At 35.5% G+C, this 27928-nt stretch overlaps 2 protein-coding genes across 5 annotated transcripts in view; one reads left to right on the forward strand and one right to left on the reverse strand.

Annotated features, from left to right (window-relative positions):
- LOC107667364 (tubulin monoglycylase TTLL3-like) overlaps positions 1-21389 on the reverse strand; it is a 33036-nt gene extending 11647 nt beyond the window's left edge. The window contains exons 1-3 of one of the 3 annotated variants that reach the window (XM_016458999.1): positions 9556-9638; positions 9376-9425; positions 2502-2536 (exon numbers count right to left, since the gene is read on the reverse strand). The gene's annotated coding sequence lies outside the window, so the exon portion shown is untranslated. Of the gene's footprint in view, positions 1-2501; positions 2537-9375; positions 9426-9555; positions 9639-21173 lie in introns of those variants that run through there. The other 2 variants (XM_016459001.1, XM_016459002.1) reach the window with 2 other exon arrangements.
- LOC107667363 (electroneutral sodium bicarbonate exchanger 1-like) lies at positions 1186-27063 on the forward strand. 2 transcript variants are annotated; one of them, XM_016458997.1, is made up of 25 exons: positions 1186-1461; positions 9378-9459; positions 9575-9736; positions 11160-11295; positions 11849-12009; positions 13278-13466; positions 14559-14644; positions 16115-16272; positions 16355-16442; positions 16637-16783; positions 16857-16957; positions 17211-17385; positions 17500-17633; positions 18031-18276; positions 18461-18566; positions 20024-20185; positions 20286-20399; positions 22209-22370; positions 22462-22713; positions 23089-23157; positions 23244-23417; positions 23902-24033; positions 24747-24859; positions 25069-25177; positions 26024-27063. In XM_016458997.1, the coding sequence occupies exons 1-25, from the start codon at positions 1417-1419 to the stop codon at positions 26033-26035; spliced, it is 3315 nt and encodes a 1104-aa protein (XP_016314483.1). In that variant the 5' UTR covers positions 1186-1416; the 3' UTR covers positions 26036-27063. The 2 variants fall into 2 exon arrangements, with proteins under 2 accessions (XP_016314483.1, XP_016314484.1); XM_016458998.1 differs by lacking the exon at positions 25069-25177.
- Positions 27064-27928: the final 865 nt, after the last annotated feature.

Raw genomic sequence — 27928 nt, forward strand, 5'->3', positions numbered from 1 at the left:
AAATATTTATGTTTTGATTTAAGTTTATTTGTGATTACCTGTCCTTTTGGAACTTTTGGAATGAAGTTAGTCTATGTAAGACTGTCTGTACATAGGAAAAGCCACTAGATGGCAATGTATGCTACAGCTTAAAGAAATGTCATGACAGGATTATGAGTTGGATGATTTTAGTTTAGGCTACGCTTCAGGTGAAGCGGGAATTTAAAGGGGTCATATGATGCGATTTCAATTTTTCCTTTCTCTTTGGAGTGTTACAAGCTCTTGGTGCATAAAGAAGATCTGTAAAGTTGCAAAGACTAAAGTCTCAAATCCAAAGAGATATTCTTTATAAAAGTTAAGAGTCAGCCACGCCTACCTAAAACGTCTCGTTCTAACACGCCCCCACATATCTACCTCACTATGTGGGAAGATTTGCATAACGCCACCCAAATGTTCACGCAAAGAAAGAAGGCATAACTTTTATTCTTGCTGTAGTATTGCTGCCGCTGCCGCCATGTCGTGAAGACGCTGTGTGCTTCATTGTGAAAGCGAAACTACTTTGTTTGGTCTTCCAAAAGAGTATGATAGCTGATAATGTTCTTTTTAGCAGCATCATATGACCCCTTTAAAACACCATGGTGTTATATGCCTTTACATATATTTCTTATGGCTAGCAGAGAGAAAATAATTACTAAATTATTTTTATTTAATAATTTCTTTAATTTTTTAATGCTTACTTTATTTAATTATTTCGATTATTTAATCTAAATAAGCAATATAAATTATTTACGTATATGTAGACATATTTGTAGCGCAAAAATAACTGAACTAAATGAAATTTCAGCGAGTAGCTTGATAATGACGTTTATTCACTTATCACAAAAATAAAACCGCTGTTCACTAATCAATTACAGCATGTGTGGCTTTGAAAGTAGTTTACTTAGTCACTATCATGATTTTTCTCTAATAACTGTAGTACTTAGCGTATCAATATACAACATGACCTTATGCAGACAACACTTGAGATGTTATTCACATTATTTTCGCTCTCATGATTTGCAGAACCTCTAAACTATTTCTGGCACTTTCCTTTATAGGTGCAAAACCGCATCAATCGAATTACAGCTTCAGCAACAGTCTCGTTTCGAGCTCTCTGATTGGCTGGACGACATATGATGCTGCCACAGTCAGTACCTCTTTCCATGTCCTGGAGAGCGCGCGCGCCTAACAACAGCATTTAAGTATAGACAGGGCGAATGCGCGTGTAGATCTCAATGTTAGTTTGATACAGGACCAAGAGTACTTCATGCCTCCCGCTCTAACCGTGTATGCATCAAGTGATCTGGAGTTTCTCTATAGGAACTGCTAATCTGATCCGCGTCTTTCTGTGGAAGCTGCAATCGACGCACCTTTGACTGCTTTAAAACGGAGTTAACCATGCCTGCCGAAAACAGCGACCAGGAGAGCATGCTGAGCTATCAGGTAGTTAAAACGATGCGTACGTATGTGTTTATTGCATTAGCTGATAAGTCTGTTTATTCGTTTTTATTCCTCTAGTAACTTAGAATTGGACATCTGCTGTAGGAAACAGCCTGTAATATGCCATATTATGTCATAAATCACCATATGAGTGACAATCTTAAATCTCTATATAAGATTTTAAAATTCTCGAATGTAATACAAACACATCCGGGCGCCCCATTAGTGCAGGGATCAATAGTACTGTGTGTTCCCTCTCGCCCCCATTGCCACAAAATATCTTATCGACGTTGCACTTTCGGTCTATAATTGCATACCGTTAAAAGCGGACCGTTCCTATTTCTTAAATGCCTGCGACTCAAACAGATTATTATGCTTTATTACCTTAATTTGTGCTCCGCGCATGGATGTGTATTATTGCAGTGTTACAGGCACGTGCAGCAGCCGTATTCCCATTGCCAGGGACAACAGCTCGCATCATTCGTTTATTATCCGCGTCACTGACTGCATGCTTGCCGGTATAGCAGTGTCTTGTCTAGGCTGATGGGCGTTCTTGCAGAGGAATCCGCATTGTCGTTTTGTAATGGGTTTAGCGCGAGATAATGATTTTGAGAAATAGCGCATAATGTGTAATTTACTATCTAGGCTATTATACTAATGCTGCAAGAGGGTGCCCGTTACGCCATGAATTGGTTTGGAAATGAAAGCTTTTAGCATTTGATTGTGTTGTATCAATAGGATTATTGTGCAAAATATGGCTTCCTTTGGGGAGCGCGTACTGTCAGTGTACACCGTTACCCTCAAATGACCTTGACGCCATCCTCTCTTACTGAGGGTCCGTCTTTAGACTGCAACAGCGCTATTGGTGCAGTTTTTCAGCGCCAAAGTAAACGCTGATTGCTAGTGTAAAATGCTTGTAGCTTATCATTTGACATGTTAGTAGGAAACCTGACTCCTGGCTCTTTTGAGTAGCTACTGCTTCCTGTCATTAAGGCTATGAAAGGATTAATTCACCCAATAAAAAAAAAAAATCTTCTACTCACCCTCTTGTCGTTGACCTATCTTGACTTTATTTCATCTGTGAACACAAAAGGAGAAATTATTAATAACAGTCTGGTGACTCTTGGTCATTACAACTAACGGTTTTAAAGTGAACTTGAGCTTTAAAGGAATAGCTCACCCAAAAATGATCCAGAAATGGCCATCCAAGATGCAGATGAATTTGTTTCTTCATGTGAACAGATTTAGAGAAATTTAGCATTTCATCACTTGTTTATCAATGGATCCTCTGCAGTGAATGGGTGCCATCAGAACGAGAGTTCAAACAGCTGATAAAAACATCACAATAATCAACAATTAATCCACATGATTCCAGTCCAATTATTGTATTGTGAAGTAAAAAGCTGCATGTTTGTAATAAACAAATCCATCAGTAAGATGTTTTTAACTTAAACGGTTCCTTCCGTCTTAAATACAAGTCCTCATAATATTGCTTTCTCTAGTGAAAAAGTAATCTCATCTGAATCAGGAGAGAAATACATACAGATCACTCACTGTTTACAAGTGAAAACAGTCCAAAACAAATATGTTTGTAGATTTTGATGTGAGAGGACAACTGAATGGACTTCTTCACTGGAAGTGTTATCATGAATTTATGAATGAAAGTTAACATTAAAATGCCTTAATTATTTATTTGTTTCTTACAAACATATTTTCGGTTCATAAGACCTTAACTGATGGACTAGATTTGTGTGGATTATTTGTGATTACTGTGTAATGTTTTTAACAGCCGTTTGGACGCTCATTCTGACGGCACCCATTCACTGTAGGGGATCCATTTGTGAGTAAGTGATGTAATGCTACATTTCTCCAAATCTGTTCAAATGAAGAAACAAACTTATCGACATCTTAAACTATTCATGTAAAGCTAAAAAAAAATGCAAAAATCTCATAAAAGCCATCCAAATGTTTGAAGTTTTCTGAATCCATGCAATGGCTTTGTGTGAGTGACAAACAGACCGAACAGTCATTATTCACTGATTATTTTCCACTCAAATGGGTTGTTAACAACTACAGCTAGATCATTGAGTAAACTGGAGAACCAGATCAATCCACTCCATGAACAAGTCATTCAATGGATAAACTGATTCATTGATAAGATCCGACTCAAAAGAACATTTGTTCATGAATTGTGCATTCATGAATGCGCCAAGGGAAGTTACAGTGATAGTCAAGATTATGAAGGAATACAGTGATAGTCAAGATTTTGACTTAAAATTAGAACAAAAATATTTGGAATATATTATACAGTATAGCACTCAAGTCATATTAATTACTTTGACAACATTTTAATTTTTGGGTGAATTATTCTGTTTAAAATTTCTGCTTGAGGGATTCACTATCTATAAAAAACATTATGAGAATTAAATAGAGTATAGGTACTTCTGAACATATATGAGAAAACTTTATCATCCTCTGGATAGTGACTGTGGAGAGAAAAGGCATGTGTAAAGCCTCTCTTTGTCAGAGAAACCAATCAATAGTTTTTCCATTTGTTGAGAAATGTGTGTTTATATAGACTCTCAGTAGAGAGAGTGAATGTGAGGGAACCACAGAACTGTCTGCCTCCCTTTCCCACACATCTGTCTTGGCTCAATATGTCCATTACATTAATGGCACCGGAAACTTGTCATTTTAACCCAGATTTAATTTCATACCTTGGTTGTTTTGTAGTCAAATACTATCTCTCTCTATCTAGGATGATCCTGAGAGGTTTCATTTAATACATTTACAAGATCATTCTGATCAAATATTTATCATTTATTTATATTTATAAGAGTTTTAAAACATTTTTTGTGTTGAGCACTGATAAGCTAAATTACTAAAAAGATCATGTTCATATTCAATAAACATTGCCCATTTTGCAAAGATAATATACATTTTATTGTACATCTGTGGAAAATGGTTTGAAATATATTTTCATATCTCATTCTATTCAGGGCCTTTATATTAATTGCATGTAAGAAAAACATCAACAGTGTTCTGGCTTAGGGAGTCATAATGTTCTTCATTTTGTTATCACTATCTGTCTGATGCTGTGCTCTTTTCATGCCTTTCACTTTTTTCTGACTGTCATTTTGAAACAGGTTTCAGAGAGCATGAATAGTTACATAAGGTACTCTGCACACATCCATTCAAAATAGTTAGCCAATAAAAGACAGTCTTTGTGTAGGGTTAATATTATTAATTTATAACACAAATGCATGATAATAGTTTCACCTTCTGTAATTGCAGTATATAGAATATATAATAATATAAAGTATAATAATAAGAATTATAGCATCTTTAATATGGTTATGTATAAACTATAAATTGTAAGATTCAAACTTATAGCAGTATAATGGAAATATTTACAAGACTAATGAATACAAATGTAATGTGCCAAAAAAAAAATAATGACGCCATTACAAAAACATATTGCTGAAACTCTATGATAGTGATGGTATCACACTCTAATCTCCAATCTGTTTTTTCAAAGGCTTTTTCAAAACTTAAAAGAATACCATGGTATTACCTTTGACATGCCAAAATATATTATTAACAATTAACATGGTATCATGTCCAAAAACATGGTAATACCATGGTATTTTTTATTACTGCTGCATGAACAAGTACTCACACACCCACACTAAAGCATACAAACACAAGCATACACAACAAAAACAGGGAACCAAAAATGTCTTTGTTATTTGCTTTTTTTTTTTAAAGAAAACATTGTGCGTTTTGAAAGTAAAAAAGTTGTCACACACGTTAATACAAATGCACTTAAGGTACTATGCAAACCGATCCTTATTTTTTATTTTAAATATGCACCTCATGAAGGCTATGATGCCATTGTGATAGAACGGGTGAGGTGGCAATGAATAGTGAATGAGTCATTCTGCCAAGAGTAACAGGTAGTACTTCAACTCTTTCTCTAACCACAATTCTTTATTCCAAGTCTGAATACTGCAGTGGGTTGACCATCTCTCCCAAAATGATGCTTTTAGTGGTTTATTGAAAAATGAACAGTAATCGATAACATACACTCTATGAATAACAACATAAAAGCATTCACTTCAGAGTTCAAATGATTTTATGGTTTGTGCATGCCTGTGTGTGTGTGTGTGTGTGTGCATGTGTCACTGTATCTGTTCAGGCAGACTGGATCATCTGGAAGTGGCAGAGGTAGTGCTCTGTGTCAAGATTACTAACAGAACTGTCACAGAAATGTGCTAGAGAGCAAGCAAGAAAGAGGAGGAAGGGCAAGAAAATTGCCTATGTGACCTTTGAAGGCAAAAGGGCAATACTGATGTACTGGCAGCCAAACTGACACTGAGTGTGCAAAGCACACACTGGTAGTGATCTCCATCTAAACCATCTAATTTATTTATTAATTTGACAATTTCTTGCTCAGAGCAAAAAATAAAACATTGGTAATTGTGAGATACAATAAGAAATAAGAAATAAAGTGGGCCTTACAGTTACATTGTGAGAAATAAAGATATACACTACTATAGTTTGGGGCCAGAAAGAATTTTAATGTACTGTATTTGAAAGAAATCTCTTATTCTCAACAAGAATGCATTTATTTAATCAAAAATACTGTGCAACAGTAGTTAAATATTAATACAATAAAATAACTGTTTACTATTAAATTAATTAATACTATTAAATTAATTTAATTAATATTAAATTATTTTGAACCATGTTTTTGTGGAAAATTATAATTTTTTGTTAATTGTAATATTATAAATGTCTTTACTGTCATTATGCACAGTACTGTCATACTGTGCATCCTTGCTGAATAAAAGTATTAGCTTCTTTAAAAACATTATACTGACCCCAAACTTTTGGTAGCGTAAATTTGCAATTGTGAGAAATAAAGTTGTATTTGATATCAAGGCACACTGTGGGCTATAAAGTCAAAATTCTGAGAAATAAAGTCATAATTATGAGAAATTTATTTCTGACTTTTCCATCTTGCAGCTCATAACTGCAATATAGAAAAAGTAACAATTAAGAAAAATAAAATCGCAGTTAAGGTTTGCATACAATATAGACTTGTCTTGTGTGTATGCGTTTTTGATCAGGGACTGCGGAAATGTTGCCTGGGGATAAGGAGAGGTAAGAAGAAGCCATTTTTTGTGAGTGGAAAATCTTTGTGAGTGACACACACAGATACTGTACACACAAACGAGTACCTAGGTGACACAGGAGCAGTCTAGTCAGCTCAAGTGTTTTGTTATTATTTTAATTAAAGGTATGTGCTCATGTCAGACCAATAAAGGGAGAAAGACAAGGAGATTGAGAGGAGTAGGACAACAGCAGCATAGAGCCGATAATGAAAAATTAATCAACTTGTTCACCTGATTAGCTCTATGACTATTTTCTCCTTCCCCCTGGGTAAGTGTTTTAATGACAATAACTAGATAGATTGTATGGTTGTCTTGTGTTTAAAACTGTCACTTAAGTAATGATTACATAAATTACTAAATAAAACAAGCAAGTAATTAGTAAGTAATTGTTCAAAAACCAACAATTCGATTAGTGAGGTTGATAGTTTATCTAGTCAACTTCAAATATATTTCTACTATTTTTTTTAAATAATACCCTTTAAAGCACTAACGCTACAGTTGTAAACATTAAGACAAATGACTAGCAGTTGCATGCATGTGTCATGCTTTAAGAGTCCTACCAAAAACATTACTTTTTTTTTTTAAACAGTATGACAGGTTTAAAATAGTCGAACCCTTCTAACCAATCTATACAATGACGTCTGTACTCTGGCAAGTCCTACCATCCCATCCTATTGTCATGCAGTGCAATACATCTGGGAACAAATATTCTTATTAAATGAGTAACAGTACTTAAGGGCTTTTTAACTAATGGGTCCCCCTTTGCAAAATACCGTTTTTCTTGTATTCATGCATGCACTCATTCTTCAAAGGGAAAGCAGAGGGTATGACTGTATAACATGGATCCATTTCATTGAAAACCTCAAAACAAAACAGTAATCATTCAAAAGTGAGGTATAATTATAGTGATTTTGCATTGCAGCCATGTAACATTTATTACCTGGAAATGCAAGCTAAAGTAACAATGAAATCACAGTCGGTGGTCTAACGATTAGAGAAGCTATGAAACTTGGCATCATTTTAAGCAATTGTTCTTAAGCCTGTAATAACTGTAGTTCTGGTGGACCTTGATAAGTTGCCTTAACCATAATTATATGTAAGTGGGATGTTGGAAACAAGGCGGATGCTGTCATAGTGGAAAGCTACTGGTGCTTTTGTTGTAACACACAATGTAATGCATGACCTCAATGCTGATCCACACTATGACTGTCAATCAATACCTCATCGATCAAATATACACATAAGCCTCAAGCAAAAAACACAACAGAGCATCATTTGCACAACAGTGAATATAGATCATTTTAAAACCAATGGGTTGATTTGAGAAAGATTTTCTTGAATCTATTGTTATTGTACTGTACTTTAAAGTCTGTGAGAATATTTGTGCCTTCCGTTTGGCTGTATTTTTTTATGCAGAAAATGTTCCAACAGGATTTAGGCTTGTGTTCCTGCAGAATAAAGCTGTGCAAACACATTGATGAATCATCTTTTTCATGGAAAGAAGCAGCATCCCAGTGGGATATCACACACACACACACACACACACATGTAAAGAAGGAAGTGAAGGAAGCCTAATAAATATCAGTGATCTCTAACTGTTTGGGGTAGGGGGTTACAGTACCTTTATTCACAGGCAACCACAAAGTCAGGTAAGATCTTATTCATGCAACTTTGATTTAACGTATTTAATGGATTATGTGCCACTGTGCATCTATTTTGCATACATTCATAACTAAACTGCCCAGGATCATGCAATATGTACTATATTGTGTCTAACAGGTTTGCAGGGTCAAGCAGTTCATGTGCTAAATAAAATATGTATGGTCTAAAGAAAAATGTCAATACTAACTAGTGTACTTTTTATATTTGATGAAAAATATGCAAAGTATATTGTTTTAATTTGGTAATATTTTTAGGTGATTCTTTTGACTTACCGCAATTAGAGATTAAGCAGATAGGTCAAATGATGAAAAAAAAACTAATTTTTCTTAATCTTTTGATTACAATTTTTTTTATTATGAGTCCTATGACACGCTGTGAAAAGGTAGTAACTTTCAGAAATTAAGCTAAGCAGCAAAAACCTATGTGTTTTAAACAGCACCTTAATTAACAGGGTCAGAGAGTGAAAAATGGAGGTGTAAACCAACAAATTATGACTATGCAAAAAAAAAATCTTAACAAATATTATATTTATGCACTGTATTTATTTCCTTAAGTGCTAAAAATTATGATTTTACCCTTTAAAGCTTGATAAGAAAGCATCCGCTGCTTAGAACAACAGTAAATGTCAGCTTATTCATGCCCAGGCCTTATAATAACTCATAAGTCTGTCTTTCATTAGTCTGTCTTTCCCTAACACACATTCATCATCTGAGACAGCACCTTCATTTGAAATGAAGTTGAACTCAAGTCTGAATTCATTGTGTGTATGTTGAGATGTGTTTACTATTGGGGACCAAATGTCCCCACAAATATAGTGAAACCTCATAGTAAAATTACCATGAAACAGGCGAACACATAGTAAATAATATCTTAAATAATATGTGAAAATTAAACACTTTTTTGAGTATTAGGTTGAGGGGATAAAAAAATATGTCATTAGTTGTGTGACATCCCCAAATAGAAAAAAATTAATAAACAACACTGTTTTGATGGGGAAAAAATTGTTTAGAGTTAGTAAGACTATGGTACTGTATGTACTTATTTACACTCTCATTAAAACAAGTAAAACGTGTCTTACAGAGGCCTGATGAGGAAGCTGTGGTGGACCATGGTGGCACCAGCTCAGTTCTGAATATCCATTATGAGAAAGAAGAGCTAGAGGGTTAGTATGCATCCACAACACATACTCAGCCATTCATGTGATACAGCCAACAGGTCAATACAGTCATATTAACTGGAAAATCACAGTGAATCTCACCATCTATCTTTTCTCTCAGGTCACAGGACTCTGTTTGTGGGTGTGCGGATGCCCATGGGCAGACAGTCTCATCGTCATCACCGGCCACACAGTTCCAAACACCGCAGGAGAGCTGAGAGGACGCGGGCTGGAACTGTAGCTCAAGAAGACATGAACACAGAAAGTACCGCAACATCACACGGTGAGAACGACAACAACAGTAACAAGTCGAGCAACGCTTGTAAGTTCATTCACTGGAAGTTGAATCTGGAAAATTATATCTAACGTTAGGATTCAAAATTAACCCTCGCGAAAGCGCCACATTCAAATAAGTACATTGCATATATAACGCAACAGCTGTAATCATGTCATATTGCTATTATAAAACAATTAAGTGAGAAATAAGGTAGTAAAAAAATGAGTAACTTACAGTTTAGACACAATATTCACAGTTATTTTATCTATTACTGCTCCCCTGACGGAAATGTACCGTTGGGCGTCTCCAAGCACGCCCACACGCTATTGGATGAATTGGTGTTTTGAACTATTCGGTTTTGTGAATTTAATGACTCATTCATATCGTTATTTTCCTGAATGATTCACTGTTTTTGAATGAAAAAGACATTAATTTGTCGCCACCTACTGGCTTAACCTGCAGAGAGAGACACTCAAAGCTTTTCAACAGGGTGTAGGGCCTAGGCCATCTTTGTGGTCAAAATAATATTAAAATGTATTTTTAAGAAATAAAAGTGAGAGTTGAAGTGATTCATTCATTTCTGTGTATTGGCGCTAAAATAATTATAATAAATAAATAAAATCTACAATCTGTTTATTTTAACCATGCCCCAGCTGTGGCTTCTCATAGCCAAATGAACATTGGGATTCATAAATAAATTAGGGTATTTATTGTTAAAAATGTATTAGAGTAAGGAAAACTGCACTAATGTTTGCTCCTTTTGATCCAAATACTGAAGCAGTCATATGGTTCTCAGGCGAACAAAGATTTGAACATCATAGATCATGTCTGTTTTGGCAAAAAAAAAAGAATCAAGCTCCCATGTAGTGCTTCACTGTGAAATGTGTCTGTTTTTTGTTTTTGTTTTTTTTGACACAGGCTTCTGAGCTTTGGTATCAAATGTAAAATGACTACTTTACTAACATTACTTAAAGACTATCTGGAATGTGCAAATACAAACAAGCACAGCGATACAAAAGGTGAAAAGTACTATACAATGATATTGGACGTTACTCTTACATATACATATATGTATAATATATGGTTGCATATTCTTTCCTCCAAAACAATCTCTCAAAGGTTATAAATAAGTAAATACATACATACATACATGCAAATGAAATAGGCCTACTTTGTATGTTGTTTGGGCCTGAATGTTATTCATGGGCGATACATTCCTGCAAAAAAAAAGTACTCTTTGGACCTGGTGCCCTTGAGCCCACAAAACATAAAAACATAAACTCAGATTTATGATAACAAACACTGAAAATTGCTCGGATGAGACTTTTGTTTACTGTGCTTCCTTCTTCTACTTCCTCCCTCACTGTGAAAATTAATTTTTCAAATATCATATTCTCTGTGTCTCTCATTCTTCATATCTCTTTCTCAGATACTCCATCTCAGAGGGTTCAGTTTATTCTGGGCACTGAAGAGGATGAGGAGCATGCAGCACATGACCTCTTCACAGAACTTGATGAAATCTGTGTTAAAGATGGCAAAGACGCAGAGTGGAAGGAAACTGCTAGGTATTCATATGTCCTGCAACATTATGTTCAGTGCCAAAATGTAACTCGGGTTTTGAATCTTTTAGATGCCACGGACTGCCAAATATGATCATTCTTGTGCAAAACACAGATGTTTTTTCTTGCAATGACCCAATTTATTCTGTAAAAATGTTTAATGTGTACAATATTTTTGGGAAAATATTTAGTCAAATATTTGTTATGTTACATTACTATGTTTTTCCTACTCACTATAGTACTGTTCTGTTATATGTATTATCATTTAGTTATTTATTTAAAAATATTTATTTTAACATTTGTTATAAATAAAAGGAAATCTATTTGTATTTATTTAGTTAATCGTACTTGTTATTATTTATTTCTATTTTATTTACTTTATTTTTACATTTTTTACACTGTTTTTCTCTAAACTTTTCCACAGACCCACTAGTACTCCCTTGCGGCCCCCAGATCCCAGTTTAAAACTTCTTGGTTATCAAACAACCCTCTGTTGCCTTTTGAGAGTTGAAGTGAGTGTCTGTCTATTTGACTCTCATTGTTCTTTAATACTTCTCAGGTGGTTGAAGTTTGAGGAGGACGTGGAAGATGGAGGGGAAAGGTGGAGTAAGCCGTACGTAGCTACACTGTCTCTCCATAGTCTGTTTGAGCTACGGAGCTGTATCATTAATGGAACTGTCCTTTTGGACATGAAGGCCAGCTGCATTGAGGAAATTGCAGGTCAGTCAGAACTCAATGTGTATGGCACTCTACATGTTTATCTGTGAAAGGACAAATTTTAACATTAAAAAATGTACATGTCTTTAGTGGGGAATAGTACAGCAGTGTGGCAAGTGTGTGTTCAGATCCTTTAGTTTATTAGGCCCACCTGTAACCTCAAACATACTGTAATCTCCCACTCCTCCCACTCATGTTGGTGATAGACACATGCAAAAACTAATACCAAACACCCATGAATACTTAGTTTGAGAAACAAGTGGCACAGCTGCCAGCAGCACATGTCACCTTAAAGAGTAGGAAGGAAACGTTTAGATTAAAAATGCACTTAACGGTGAAGCGTGTCATTTTTTCAGTGTTAAAATCTCCTTTAATGTGAAGAGACAACTATAAGAACGCCATTTGTAGGTTGACTTTTCAAAGAGTTGTGGCTGTTCTTTCAAAATTGTGTATATTTGAGTGGCTCAAAATGTCCAGTAGCATGAGTTTGGCCGAGGGCTACCTGTTTGGAAACTATAGTAATTATTGCAATTCTGTTTGGTGGCCACTAGTGGCACAATTACGCATGTATAAAACAAATACTCATATATTACTTATGAGGACTGTAGAGAGCACCTCAATAGGAAAACAAAGCCAAAACAATTTAAAAATCCCGGCCAGGTCAGGGAAAAAGAGGACATATGGTCACCCTACATCTATGCTGGTTACAACCCTGCAAGTTTTTATACATAATTCATGCCATTTGTGCTTAACAACTCAAATACATTGTTTAATTTGAAATGTATTGATCAATGACTATCAGCTATCAGCCATTGCCACAGTCTAATAGACTCACAATGTAGCCTGTGTCTTGTCGAGGCATAACTGTTATGATCAGTGTTGCAGCAGTGGTAAGAACATGATTAATTTCTGGAGAAATAGAAGGACAGGGAGACCAAGGGAGATTATGCTGTAAAGGTTGGAAGGGAGGGAAAGAGTGAGTGATGCAGATTAACAGTGCTGCATCAGCTCCGACTGGAACTGTGGGAGGTTTTAAAGAAAAAGAGAAAGTTAGACGCTGAGAAAGTATTGCATTGTTTAGCATGCTGGAATATAACATATTCAGTCCTAAATATGAAGTTGACCATCATCATCATACAGTTTAATCATGCAAATAAAAAAAACAACAAAAAGGACATTGTCCCTTTAAATTATACATGATTGTCTTTCAAAAGTTGATTGTATTTGGTTTGTATTCACATGTGTGTATATATATAATTTGTTGTGTGTAGATTTGGTGCTTGACCATCAGGAGGCAGCTCATGAACTGGATGACAGTGTGAGAATGAAGGTTCGAGAGGCACTTCTGAAGAGGCATCACCACCAGAGTGACAAGAAGAGGAACAACCTGCTGCCAATGGTCAAATCCCTCACTGACTCAGGCAGGAGACAGAGTGAACCTCATCATATGGACAAGGCGGGTGAGCTAAACTGCACTGCATTTTACATCAAGCGTAGCGTTAGTTCTGGCAGGTCACGTTAGTCAAGCTCGCATCAGCTGACTCTCAGCTGATCCCCATCAACCTATGGGAATACGACACCTAAGTATTCATATATAAGGTCCCACAGTAGTATCAGCAGTTTTCGCATTGCTCAATAGCTAATTACCCTCCTCCATCCCCAACTCCTCTTCTGTCAGTCAGGATTCAGCCTTCTGATTCTCCTTTGAATCAGACTAATTCTAAAATGTGTACATAACATTATTGAACTTTAACGATATCTGCAGTACATTTATGTTGGTTCTGTTCTGTTTACCCTGGGGGGTTATCGCTGCTCTCCCTGCTCTCATCCATGCTAGGCTGCATGGATGCGCAGGGAGTTCTTGCCCAGAACGGAACCATACCGCCAATCCAAACTGTATGCTAATTGTCAATCATCTTTGACGATAGTGGTCCTGACAGAAATGTGCATCATAAAGAAGTATTATTGGAATACAACTTAAGCCCTGTGGATATAACTAAATAATGTTGTGTTTACAGTAATACATTGACAATGTAAATCTATGGGGCGATTGTTCCGATAGATATCAAAGGAGAAATGCAAATCTCTTTTTTCTGAATTATTCTGTAAACAGAATTTCCTAATTCAGTCAGTAAAGTTGTCTAAATCATTCTTTTGAAGTTGGACTACTTCTGGTCATGTATTATTGACATAATTTCTTTGGCTGGAGTGTTATGCTCCATAAAGGGTTTTACAGATTACATCACATCCTGAGTGGTATCCTTGTGGGTATAATATGAAAATTAACTGGTTTACTGGGTTTGCATACTCATGGTTGCAGATGGAGTGGATATAACTTGGCTGATAAGTGATTCTACCATATTAGTCTCATACTAATACCTAATATTTAAGTTGTATGGTTATACTTTCAAATAATTTACTTAATTCTAATAAAATATATTAGTACATTAGTAATATACATATACATACACCTTTATTTTGGTACTATACTGTGTATGATGTGGATATTGTAGGATGTTTAGATATTTATCATATTTAATTGTATCTCTCAGGTCCTGCTACTTCTCCCCAGCCTCCACCTACAAACCCAGATATAAAGAATGGAGCACCGGATAATAGCCAGATGGATCTCACCAAGGTACTAGAACCACAACATCAAGAAGAACATCACAAGTTTGTTGAAATTAAACAAACATTTATTTTACTCTAAAATTGACACAATATCACTAATGTTTGTGATGTATACTGTATGTAACATTCTGGCTTCAAAATAAATTAAAGCAAAAAATAAAAAATGTAGGCACAAAGTTATTGTACACAATCAAAAAATTATGCAAAAATCTCTCCTACATCCAGTTTTCAGAGAAAACAGATATAGAAAAATGGATTTAAAAAAAAGGTAATAGTGTAATACAATAGAGGAAAGATAGTACTGAGCAAGATAACCCATTAAACCAAACAGGTTCAATCAGTTTATTTCTAATTAATTTCTTGACTGCTCACTGGAGGCAGGCAATGTATCATTACCAAGAACATCTGGGACAAAAGCACTCACACAGACAAACAAGCACTGTCATCTGGTGATCTTTAGAGGTACTGCAGCTTGTTTGTTTAATATTATGCTAATGATCAGGAAACAGGAAATTCACTGTAATGAGGTAGATGTCAGCCATTTAGAGTGACAGTAAGGATGGCCCCAATCAGATTACATACAGTGGGTACGGAAAGTATTCAGACCCCCTTAAATTTTTCACTCTTTGTTATATTGCAGCCATTTGCTAAAATCATTTAAGTTAATTTTTTTTCCTCATTAATGTACACACAGCACCCCATATTGACATAAAAACACAGAATCGTTGACATTTTTGCAGATTTATTAAAAAAGAAAAACTGAAATATCACATGGTCCTAAGTATTCAGACCCTTTGCTCAGTATTTAGTAGAAGCACCCTTTTGATCTAATACAGTCAAGAGTCTTTTTGGGAAAGATGCAACAAGTTTTTCACACCTGGATTTGGGGATCCTCTGCCATTCCTCCTTGCAGATCCTCTCCAGTTCTGTCAGGTTGGATGGTAAACGTTGGTGGACAGGCAATATAACAAAGAGTGAAAAATTTAAGGGGGTCTGAATACTTTCCGTACCCACTGTACCTGCTGTTCCTCTTATCTATTCACCCTGATCTAAATGAACAGCTGGAGTTAGTGACTGGAATAACCACAAGTAGATTTCTAGATGATTTATTTATATAAATATTATAATTAAAATAAAGTTGAAATAAAATAAAATATAAATATTAGATGAGAAACTTGTAAAATGTACAAAATGTAAATGAAAATGAGAAATATTGGCAACTAACTGAAATATGTTTAAGTTTAGAAGTATTAAATTAATAAAACCAAAACTGAAACAATAATAAACTAAAGCTAATTAAAAATGTAAAAAAAAAAAAAAAAAGTAATAAAATAATGTGACTAAGGCACATAACAAAATTACTAAAACTTAAAAATTAAAATAAAAACGGAAAAAGCTAATTCAAAATATTAATAAATACTATAATAGTATATAAATAATACATAAATAGCACTGCTATGATCTTCTCTCTCTCTAGGTGGACACACATTTCATGAAGAAGATCCCCACTGGAGCAGAAGCTTCCAATGTGCTGGTTGGGGAGCTGGACTTTTTAGAAAGGTCCATCGTTGCATTTGTTCGCCTGTCTCCTGCTGTACTGCTCACGGGGCTCACTGAAGTTCCCATTCCCACTAGGTAAGTGTTTGTTTGTCAATCCATATATGGAGCTGATAAATTCACTGTAACAGAATGATCAAAATCTATTTTTACTCTGCAGATTCTTGTTCATTTTGCTTGGTCCTGATGGAAAAGCCCAACAGTACCATGAGATCGGTCGCTCCATGGCCACCATCATGACCGATGAGGTCAATGCATATTATTATCTCAATGGATATTAATGCATTAACCTTTATATTTACATTTTCAGCTCTTTCTATTTTCAGAAATACCTTTTGTAGAATAAATTAAACAAAAAAAAAATTTTCAAGCAAATTTCTTTCTTTAATATATTTTAATTTCTTTATTTTATTTAATATCATTTTATTCTTCCATTATTTAGATTTTCCACGATGTTGCATATAAGGCCAAGGACAGAAGTGATTTGTTGGCCGGTATAGATGAGTTTCTGGATCAAGTGACAGTTTTGCCTCCAGGAGAATGGGACCCTTCTATACGCATAGAACCTCCTAAAAGTGTCCCATCACAGGTATGGGAAAAACCAACAAGTGTGACTGAAGTGATTGATTTGTTGTAATTTATCTATTCCTGTCTCGGAGTAGGAGAAAAGAAAGATGCCAGGAGTGCCGAATGGAACAGCTGTTCCTGTTGAGGAAGAGCAGCATGGAGAACACCATGGACCAGAGCTACAAAGAACAGGAAGGTGTGTGGTCAAGTTTTAACAACATTGTGCAAGGCCAAATATCCTCAATAGGATATTAAAACCTGAAATCATCTTCTTTGCGAGGAGCCAAAAACAGTCCTCATGAGGAAAATAGCCTAGTAAACATACTGAATAATGTCTTCAATTTGACAGGTTAGAGGTTTAGGGGATAGAAATGTTATTAGCTCAGTATGAAAACATTTGAAATCAATGGAAATTTAGCTCTCTCTATGTCTCTTCACTCTCTCTATAGGCTGTTTGGAGGACTGATTCTGGATGTGAAAAGAAAAGTTCCATTTTATTTGAGTGATTTTAAAGACGGTCTGAATTTGCAGTGTGTAGCTTCTTTTCTGTTTCTGTACTGTGCCTGTATGTCACCTGTTATCACGTTTGGAGGACTTCTGGGAGAGGCTACAGAAGGACGCATTGTAAGTACGCAAACACACACAGTTTTGTTTCTGTGTGGTCTATTAGGCAAAGTCACATAAAAATATGTTTGTAATGCAAAACACAGCAGTCATGTGTATTTATGTGTGTGTCAGAGTGCCATTGAGTCTCTTTTAGGAGCATCTATGACTGGAGTAGCATACTCTCTGTTCGCTGGACAGCCACTTACTATACTTGGCAGCACTGGACCTGTCCTCGTGTTTGAAAAGATTCTCTTCAAGTTCTGCAAGTCAGTACAGACCAGACCAAGTATTAATCTTAATATATTTAATCATTAACTAATTATTCACTTTCTCACCCAAAATAAATTGTCATTGGTTATGTATATGATACATTTGATACATAACAATTCTTTAATTGTATACCAAGTATTATTATGATTATTATTTATTAAAATATTTTTAAAAATCTAGCAAATAAATCTAGCATTCTCATTCAAATAAATACAGTTATTTTCATGGAATGTAGAATATATATTTAATATATATCGTCTGTATCAATTTAGTATTCATTTACTGATTTAGCCTTACTTCTTATATTGTGCAATAAATCTGCAAAATATTTCATATATAATCAGATCTTAACTCACTATATTGTCTCTCTCCTGTCCATTTCTGTCCCTTTAGAGACTACGATCTCTCGTACCTATCCCTGCGCACTTGTATTGGTCTGTGGACTGCTTTCCTGTGTCTGATTCTTGTGGCAACGGATGCCAGCTCCTTGGTCTGTTACATTACACGTTTCACAGAGGAAGCGTTTGCTGCACTGATATGTCTTATCTTCATTTACGAAGCACTAGAGAAACTTTTCCATCTTGGAGAACTGTACCCAATCAACAGACATGCCGATCTAGACAAACTGACACTGGCCTAGTAAGTATAAACTCACATACACAGATGCCTATGCACCTGCTGATTAAGTTGGAAGTCAGTAAACAATAATCTTCATCAGTTGTTTCTCCTAGACATAAATTAGATCAAATGACGAGCAAAGGCCTTTTCTGAATAATTGTTTTCCGAAAAACAAATTTTAACACATTGTATTGTGTGCCATCAGCTGTTGGTGTGCAGAGCCTGATAACCCCAGTAATAAAACACTAGAACTGTGGAATCAGAGGAACATCACAGCCTCTGCAGTGCCATGGAGCAACTTCACTGTATTGGTACTTCAGCCTCCCACATCCTCCCACAATCTTAGAAAACCACTGGAAACGGAAACATTCTTACATGGTCTAACCTTAAATGTGCACTTAAAGGCACAATATGTAATTTTCGCTGCTAGAGGGCACGTATTCAAAATAAACAAATAGACAAAGGTGACAAACAAATGACGCCAGCGACTGAGTGTGGAATCATGGGAGTTGTAGTCTTCATCCCCACAGCCGATGCAATCCGATGGGACTCGGGCAGAAATCATGTTCATGGATGAGCTAATGATTTATTAATGTAGTAGAATGAAGCAGGGTGAGACTGAAAGCCGTCGAAGCGAAACGAGGCCGCTGAACGAGCGCGACACACAGCTCGAAAGCAGCAGAGCTTTTATTATGCCACAGTCGACCACAGCTTCCGCTCCTTCCGGTCGTGCGTATGTGGGTGGGGGGAAAGCAGCGCTGTTTTATCATACTAGATACATTTGAAAGTTCTGTTATTATGCTACTTTGTGCGGTCGGCACCTGTCTAATAAAACGCACAACATATTAAAGCGTCTTTGGTTTTTACATGTTTTCTACAAAACAAAACCGGAAATCGAGGGGTTATGACGTCATTGGCAGGCGACAAAATGACACTATGGACACGGTCCGTGTCACTAGTTAAAATAGCTTATTTCTCTGGATTTAAACATTCTTCGAAACATTTGGGATAATGTAAGTACACAAGTCAGCAAAATATATAACACTGTTCTAGTGGTTTTTGGATATTTTAATAAAAAAATCTTACATATTGTGCCTTTAAAGCAATTCTTTGTTTAGCTGGCTGATACAACAGTGGTCATAAACTGTATACTGACACCTACTGGTGTGGATGTATCACCCCACAAAAGCAAAAGTTTTTTGGTTACTGATGCCATTGTGGAAATACCCTGTTCATGGGCACATTTGTTACCTATTATTAATTTATTCCGAAAGTGGAGATGTAGCCAAGATAAATTAAGTCATGTGATTTCAACATTCTGGTCAGTGTGATAAAACACCCCACTGATATGACTACAGTCTTAATCTCATGTGAGTGTAGATGATTTTGAATATACCCTTTATATATCAAAAATAGTATTAATTTCTTTCAGTGTAAGTCTTACTGGGAAAATACTCCTCTAAATGTGATTTATCTCAGTTTTAACTTCTCAACAACTTCACATCTTCATAAACACCAGTTTGTGAAAAGACTGGTGTAAAGCAGTGAAAAGAACATCTTATGACAAACACTGTACAGTTGAAGTCCTGTTTTTCAATTCTGGTCCCATTACTGCAGTGCTGTGTTTTTCACAGTGTAGTCTCACACAGATCGCATTTAGTGCTAATCCTATTTTCACAGCTGAGTCAGCGTCTCGGTAGCCAGTGCAGTTAAACATGAGCCAAACTCTGTGTGTGTGTGTGTGTGTGTGTGTGTGTGTTGTGAATAGGAGTGTTTAGATCTCCAGGGGCAGTTTATTGGATCGGCGTGTGGACACCATGGTCCCTACACTCCTGATGTGCTCTTCTGGTCATCCATCTTGTTTTTTAGTACCTTTTTCCTGTCTACCTTCCTGAAACAGTTCAAGACTAGCAGATACTTCCCAACACGGGTGAGGCTAAAATACACATTCACAAACACAGTTTGCACACACAGTGTCATTTTCTATACAATAAATGCAAAGTGTGTATTTGTGTGTTTCTGTCATGTAGGTAAGGTCAATGATCAGTGATTTTGCTGTGTTCCTCACCATTGTTCTCATGGTCCTGATGGATTATTTAATTGGAGTTCCATCCCAAAAATTACAAGTGCCCAGCAACTTCAAGGTAGGGATCATAAACGAATGTGCATACAAACGCACACACTTGTGTTTGTGTTTTTAACTCTGTATGCATCATATTTGATAAATTGCTTTCTAAAATCTTAAATCTTGAATGTGATCAATACACATTGATCAAAACAATAAATAAAAGAAAAAGAAAATAGTGGTATCCCTTGTAGTAAATTATATTTCTAAGTAGAAGGATTTTTCATATAATTTCCAACATGTTGACCTTTGTGTTATGATCAACATGTGTTTTTGCCTCTGTGCTGATGGCGAAGTATTTGCAAGAATAATTTGATATTATTATTATTAATATTTCAGAATTATTATTATTAATATTTCAGAATTAATATTTAATGGATCTAAGCAATGTGTGCATAATATTTCATGGATCATTTTATATTTGAGGTATATTAATTTCATTCATAACTGAAATGCATTTCATGATATATTATTCCAAGCCAAAGTCATTCAATTATATAATCATTCAACTAAATTAAATGTTATTTTGCTAATATATATCCAGCGTAAGAACTGACATTTTCTTGTATTTACTTGTATTTTTTATATATGCAATATTGTTATATTACTGCAAACTCTTAACATAATAAAATATACAATTTTACAAATAAACCAAAATACATGCAAAATCCAATCAAATCATATTTCTTTCAAAAAAGAGTCATCTTTGTAGGTCAGTACTCTCCTAAATGCCTTGAACTTTCCAGTTCTTCCTAACAGCTCTGCTTGTGAATCATGTTCTTTCTAAGCTTACCTTACAGTGATGAATCCACTGCTTCAATCTTCAAAGTTTTTTAGTGCCCACTCATAATCCAAAACAGTCCTGTATTTGTGCAATTAGTTCGTGTCTTGTTTCTAGGCACGTTTTCTCAAATTATAAGGCTAGAGTGGCACCCCTGCAGTGACAGATTAGATGATTAGACAATGCTGAGTCTTGGAATTGAGTTTATACCCCAGGCTAATCTGGATACACCCGTTGTGCGCAGACAGTGATCTATGAACAATTGAGCTGGAATAATATTTAATCCATAGTTAACAAGTATGCCTCAATTTAGAATGAATTGTCATGAACATTCCTTATTTTATATTCATGTAGGGAAATACACACATCTTAACTTACATAAGCATAATGAATCACAATAAAGTGTACACTAAAAATATTTGATTCATTTATCAAAAATCTACACTATTATTCAATAGCTATTAATACTTTTACTGAGCAGTGGCACACTAAATTGATGAAAAGTGACACTAAAAACTTTTTGTATTTCAGATAAATGCTGTTCCTATGAACTTTCTGTTTTTAGAGAAAATTAAATAGAAAATGTATTACAGTTTCCACAAAAATTGTAAGCAGCACAACTGTTGATAATAATAAGAAATGTTTCTTGAGCAGCAAATGAGCACATTAGAATGATCTCTGAAGAATCGTGTGACACTGAGGACTGGAGTAATGTCTGCTGAAAATTCAGCTTTGCCATCACAGGAATAAATTATATTTTAATATATACTGTATATTAGAATAGTAGTTTTGAATTGCAATAATATTTTACAATATTACTATTTTTACTGTATTTTTTATCAAATAAATGCAGCCTTGGTAAGCATAAGAGACTTCTTTTAAAAACTTTTAAAAATCTTATTGACACCAAACTTTTGAATGCAGTTTTATTTAAGTAAAACATACAGTATATATAAAATTCTGATTCATAGTGAAGCTTTTAACATTTGCCTCACATTTCCAGGGGTTTGGTCGGTTTTTTTACTTTCTCCTGGTTGTGTTTTACAGCCCACGCGTGATGACCGTGGTTGGTTTATTAACCCTATCGGCCGAAACCCATGGTGGACTGTGCTGGCTGCCTTAATACCAGCTCTTCTCTGCACCATCCTCATCTTCATGGACCAACAGATCACCGCCGTCATAATAAACCGCAAGGAACACAAACTGCTAGTATGTTTATTTTCTAAATTGGCCTTTACAGAGGATGTGTGTGTGTGTGCGCTGATCATATGTAAGTGTGTGCCCTATTTCCTCTACACAGAAAGGCGGCGGGTACCATTTGGATCTTCTGATGGTTGGAGTGATGCTGGCTGTATGTTCCATAATGGGGTTACCCTGGTTTGTTGCAGCAACCGTCCTGTCAATTACCCATGTCAACAGCCTGAAGCTAGAGTCTGAAAGCGCTGCCCCCGGAGAGCAGCCTCGATTTCTGGGTATTAGAGAACAGAGACTGACTGGTTTGTTCATTTTTCTACTCATGGGCTGCTCTGTGTTCATGACTGGAGCATTACAGGTACTTACAAAAATTCTGTGGTTGTCATATAATATGTACAGGGGCCTTCTTAAAGAGATTAAAATTCTATCATTTACTGCCCCTCATATCATTACAAACCTGTATGACTTACATTCTTCTTCAGAACACAAAAGAAGATATTTTGAAGAATGTTGGTAACCGAACAGTTTCAGGTCCCATTGACTTTCATAGTATTTTTTGCCTATAATAAGGAAGTCAATGGGACCCGAAACTGTTTGCTTACTAACGTTACTAACATTCTTCAAAATATCTTCTTTTGTGTTCTTCCTTTTAAATTAGGCACACTTAAAATATATATAAATGTCACTGCATTAGATAACAAAATGTCTTAATGGACTGATTTTTGTTTCACAGTTCATTCCCATGCCAGTTCTCTATGGTGTTTTTCTTTATATGGGCGTTTCATCTCTGAAAGGCATTCAGGTAGAGATATTCGTCTGATACTAACAATACATGTGCATACCGACACGTCAAGTCATTCATCAACATCTCTGTCCTGTCTTTCTCAGTTTTTTGACCGTCTGAAGTTGTTTGGCATGCCAGCGAAGCACCAACCAGACTTTATTTATCTACGTCATGTTCCTCTGAGGAAGGTTCACCTGTTCACTCTGACCCAGCTTACCTGCCTTGTGTTGCTCTGGGTCACCAAAACTTCCCCTGCTGCAATCATCTTCCCTATGATGGTACGACCTAAAACAAAGAACATACTTTATGTTAGGGGTGTTAAAACTATTTTTTTTTTTTAAATATACCTATACTAGACTAGTATTTTACAGTATCAGTCTGACTGAGTAATAAATAGGCTTCTTTCAAAGGCTAACATTCATTTGAAATGCATATTATTTCAGTAAAATATGTGTGAATGTTTTTTCATTGATAATCAAAGCAAATTTTATTGGTACAGCCTCCATTTTTTTGCACATTGCTTGTGAACACAGGGTCTGAAAAATTGTGAGATTTACATTTATACATTTGGCAGAAAACTTTGTCCAAAAAGTTTAAGGGGTACAGTACATTTTATCAGTTCATGCAATCCCTGGGAATAAAACCCATGACCTTGGTGTAGCTAGTGCCATGCTCTACTGTACAGTGATGAAGGTTGATTTAAGAGCCATTGTAATCATATAGTAATAGTATATTAGTAGCAAAAGTGTTTATCTCCTGTAGGTGCTGGCATTAGTGTTAATCCGTAAGCTGCTGGACTTCTGTTTTTCCAAACGGGAGCTTGGCTACCTTGATGATCTGATGCCTGAGAATAAGAAGAAGAAGCTGGATGATGATTCCAAAAAGGCAGAGGAGGTTTGTGATCCATACGCAGAGTTTAATTAAGCAAAAAGGTCATACAGCAAACACAGCAGTATGTATAATGTGCTTAATTTGTACATTTTGCTATATGGGCAGAAAACTTGTGCTACATTTGCCAAAATGATTCAGTATTGTATCCCACCATGCAGTGTGCTCAACCTAACATTACATTTCATGCATAACAAATGAACCAAAAGTAGTTTTAGCCATATTTTTTTCCTTCTTGAGGAAAAAAAGCTTCATTTTTGAGATACATTTTTACACCAACTTGGATTAACAATGCAACATAATATGAAAAAAATCATCAGGCAAAATGCTTAAATGAAAATGGGTTTTATAAATCTTTTATATTTAATTTGATGATGTTTTTATTTTATTATTATTTATTTAATGTATTTTATTTCCTTTTCTGGATGGCCACAAACAACTAAAAATTCAACAAAATGAAGTCATGTGACAACAGTGTATTGCACTACTATTTAAAATGTTTATTTTCACATACAAATACAATTTTTTCAGTAGCAGTAAACATTGTAGTAAGATGTTAGTTTCCACCCTGAACAACCTTAACCCAATCTTGCCATCAAATCATGCTATTTATGCATGTAAACTGAATTTAATATATCAACCTAAACTTGCATTGATTTTTGGTCACATGTAATACATAAACAATGAAGGAGGGAGTATGTATGTGTTTATATGAGTAGCAGGAATCACAGGAGATGCTGGTTGATGACTCTGAGAAATTAGAAGACAAAAACACAGTGAAGATCCCCATGGAGAGCAAACCTCTACACTCACCTCGAACCCCAGACCCCAGGTACCACTCTGCTGCAGACCTCCACATCAGAAGCTCTATGATGTAATGCAAACCCTGGAGCCCTGTCCAATGGTGTTCAAAATAAGCTTAGACACCACAGTGTCCACTGTGTATCTGATAATGTGTACTTACTAACACTCACCTTTCCATTTCTCCCCTTCTCCTGCCTTCACCCCTCCTCTCCTCGACTGTGTCCACCTGTTGTCCAGGACTGATCCCTCTGATATTAACATATCTGATGAAATGTCTAAAACTACTGTATGGAAATCCCTCAATTCCAATCACAAGGACACACAACGCTCAAACACAAATAAAAAGGCAAGGACTCTCGCTCTTTCCATCCTTTAATGGTTGGTTATTTTTCCACTTCCCTGAATTCCCTTTCTTACCCACGTGTCTACTACTTTTCTTGATTATAGATGGGTTTGTTTCTTCATCAGGACAGATTTTAAGAAATTTAGCAGCTGATAAAAACAGCTGATAAAAACATCACAAATAATACAAACAACTCCAGTTTGTGCAAGTCCATAATAATGCTTCCTCCAGTAAAAAAAAAAGTCCATTCCCTGTTGTCATCTCATACCAAAATTCACTGGCATATTTATTTAGGATTGTTTTGGACTATTTTCACTTGTAAGTAGTGCTTGTCTGAGCAGATTTCTCTCCTGATTCAGATGAGACTTTTTCACTGGATAAAACAATATTATGGATAAAGGATATTTTACCATGGAGCAACAGTTTACTGTTAAAAACATCTTACTGGTGAATTTGTTCATTACAAACACACAGATTTATGCTTCACAAGATGTTAATTAAAGAACTGGCGTTTACTTGTGTGGATTGTGTGAAGTGTGGACTACTTGTAGATTATTGTGATGTTTTTATCAGCTGTTTGGACTCTCATTCTGACGGCACCCATTCACTACAACTGATCCATTGGTAAGAAAGTGAAGCAATGCTACATTTCTCCATATCTGTTCTAATGAAGAAACAAACTCATCTACATCTTGGATGGCCTGAGGGTGAGTAAGTTTTAAGCAAATTTTAATTTTTGGGTGAATTATTCCTTTAAGTTTTAATTATTATATTACAAACTGGGTTTTAACTGCTAAAAAGTTTTGAGTTTATCTTATTTATTATCTGTGTGTTTTTCTCTCTTCGCAGGAGGTTCCGTGAAGTAACCCCACAGAAAGAAGAAATTACGTTCTTAGCGTCGGTTGTTTGAAATTCAGCTGACTTAAAAAAGCAGCCATGTGCTAAAAACACACAGATATTAGTTCACTCCTTTCCACTGTTTTTCACACACATGCGTTCACACATGTGGGTTTATGTATAGCTGTGTGAGATATATTGGTGTGTCAGTGTGTGTGTGAATATGTGCAACATTTTCTCCTACCAAATCCAGGTTATTTTTAATGTTTAGTTGAGTTTTAGCAGACATCTGTGCTGTGCTGTAGTGTACATGTATTTATTTTTTAATTTTTTTTTGTTAATTGTCTGGTTCTCATTTATAGAATAATACAGTTGTTTAAATGTTCTTATTTTAGCTATATACTTGCTGTAGATATTACTATATATGTGTGGTTGGTTCATTGTCAAAGATCCACGATAAGTACGTGTGTTTAAGCCAAATTGCCAATCAGAATAATAACCTCAGTTTGAACTATTTTTGTGCCAGTATAAATAGCCATCAGTTACATTAGACCAACCATGAACCAAATCGGTCCTTTTCCAGTAGACGGACTTGTCTATTTTTATTGCATGTGTTGTATTGAAACTTGTTAATATTAAGCAATAAAAGGCTTCTATATGGTTAGGTCACCAGGGACACTGATGGATAAGTATGAACTCTGTCGTGATTGTTTTTACCACCATTTTAATGTCACCCCTCCCCTACTTGTAAGAACAGAGTGGTTGAAATTTCCATTTAGATGCACCATTCAAATTTAAGGCACAAGGGTTGAGGGTAAACTGGACTGTTCAGGTTTTCATATGAAGACCCTTTCTGGTCACGAGTCCAAGTAATAAGCCATCTCCTCTAGACTACCTCCCCACACTTTTAAAACTCCCACAGTAGTTTCTGCACTGAAAGAGGTAAAAATATGGTTGTTTTTAACCTCAGTGAAATAACACTTTATTTACAGTTGCACTTTGTGTAGATATATACTAATATGATTTTATATTTTGAAGGGAATTAATATATAGAGTGTGATACAATTATTTTAATTAAATGTTTTTTTTTATATGAATGTATTTTAATACAATGAGTTGAGCAGGTATAGTAAGACACTGGCTGTTAATATGAATGGGTTACAGCTGTACTTTTCTTACAGGACCAGTTGTCTGTAAGTTGTAATTTCACCTTATTAAACTGCCTTCAGATGAGGAGAATGTCATATTTAATTTGGAATGTCGACTCAGCTTTGGAATGTTGAGGAATGAGGAACTTTCCCAGCTTGATATTAAGCTACTAAATTATCTATATTGTCCCCTCCATGGCTTTCTTGTTTACGGAAATGTTGTCATTTACTTGATTGTACATGTTATCTTAATGCTGGGATGTGCTCAAAGAGAATGTCTGTTTCACTCTAATAAATTTGAGATTTTCTGAATGAGATTAACCTGCTAAGAGTTGTGCATGTGTTCTTTCGTGTTTCTCAACAAATGGTCATTAGGTTAGAGTTCTTTACTAAATGATGCATAAAATCTGAAAATGGGTCATGCTTTGAATTTTGCAGCTGGCAATAGGTCAAAATGTAGGTATTTTTGGATAATAAATGAATGTGTACACTCTTAAAAATAAAGGTGCTTCAAAAGGTTCTTCAAGCGATGCTATAGAAGAACCATTTTTGGTTCCACAAAGAACCATTCAGTCAAAGGTTCTTTAAAGAACCATCTCTTTCTTACCTTTTTATAATCTGAAGAACCTTCTTTCACCACAAAGAACCCTTTGTGAAACAGAAAGGTTCTTCAGATGTTAAAGGGTCTTTATGGAACCATTTGGGCAAAAAGGTTCCTCTATGGCATCGTGAAGCACCTTTATTTTTAAGAGTGTAATACATAAATTCT

This window comes from Sinocyclocheilus anshuiensis, unplaced genomic scaffold (genome assembly GCF_001515605.1).
Source record: "Sinocyclocheilus anshuiensis isolate Anshui unplaced genomic scaffold, SAMN03320099.WGS_v1.1 scaffold964, whole genome shotgun sequence".
Lineage (NCBI taxonomy): Eukaryota > Metazoa > Chordata > Actinopteri > Cypriniformes > Cyprinidae > Sinocyclocheilus > Sinocyclocheilus anshuiensis.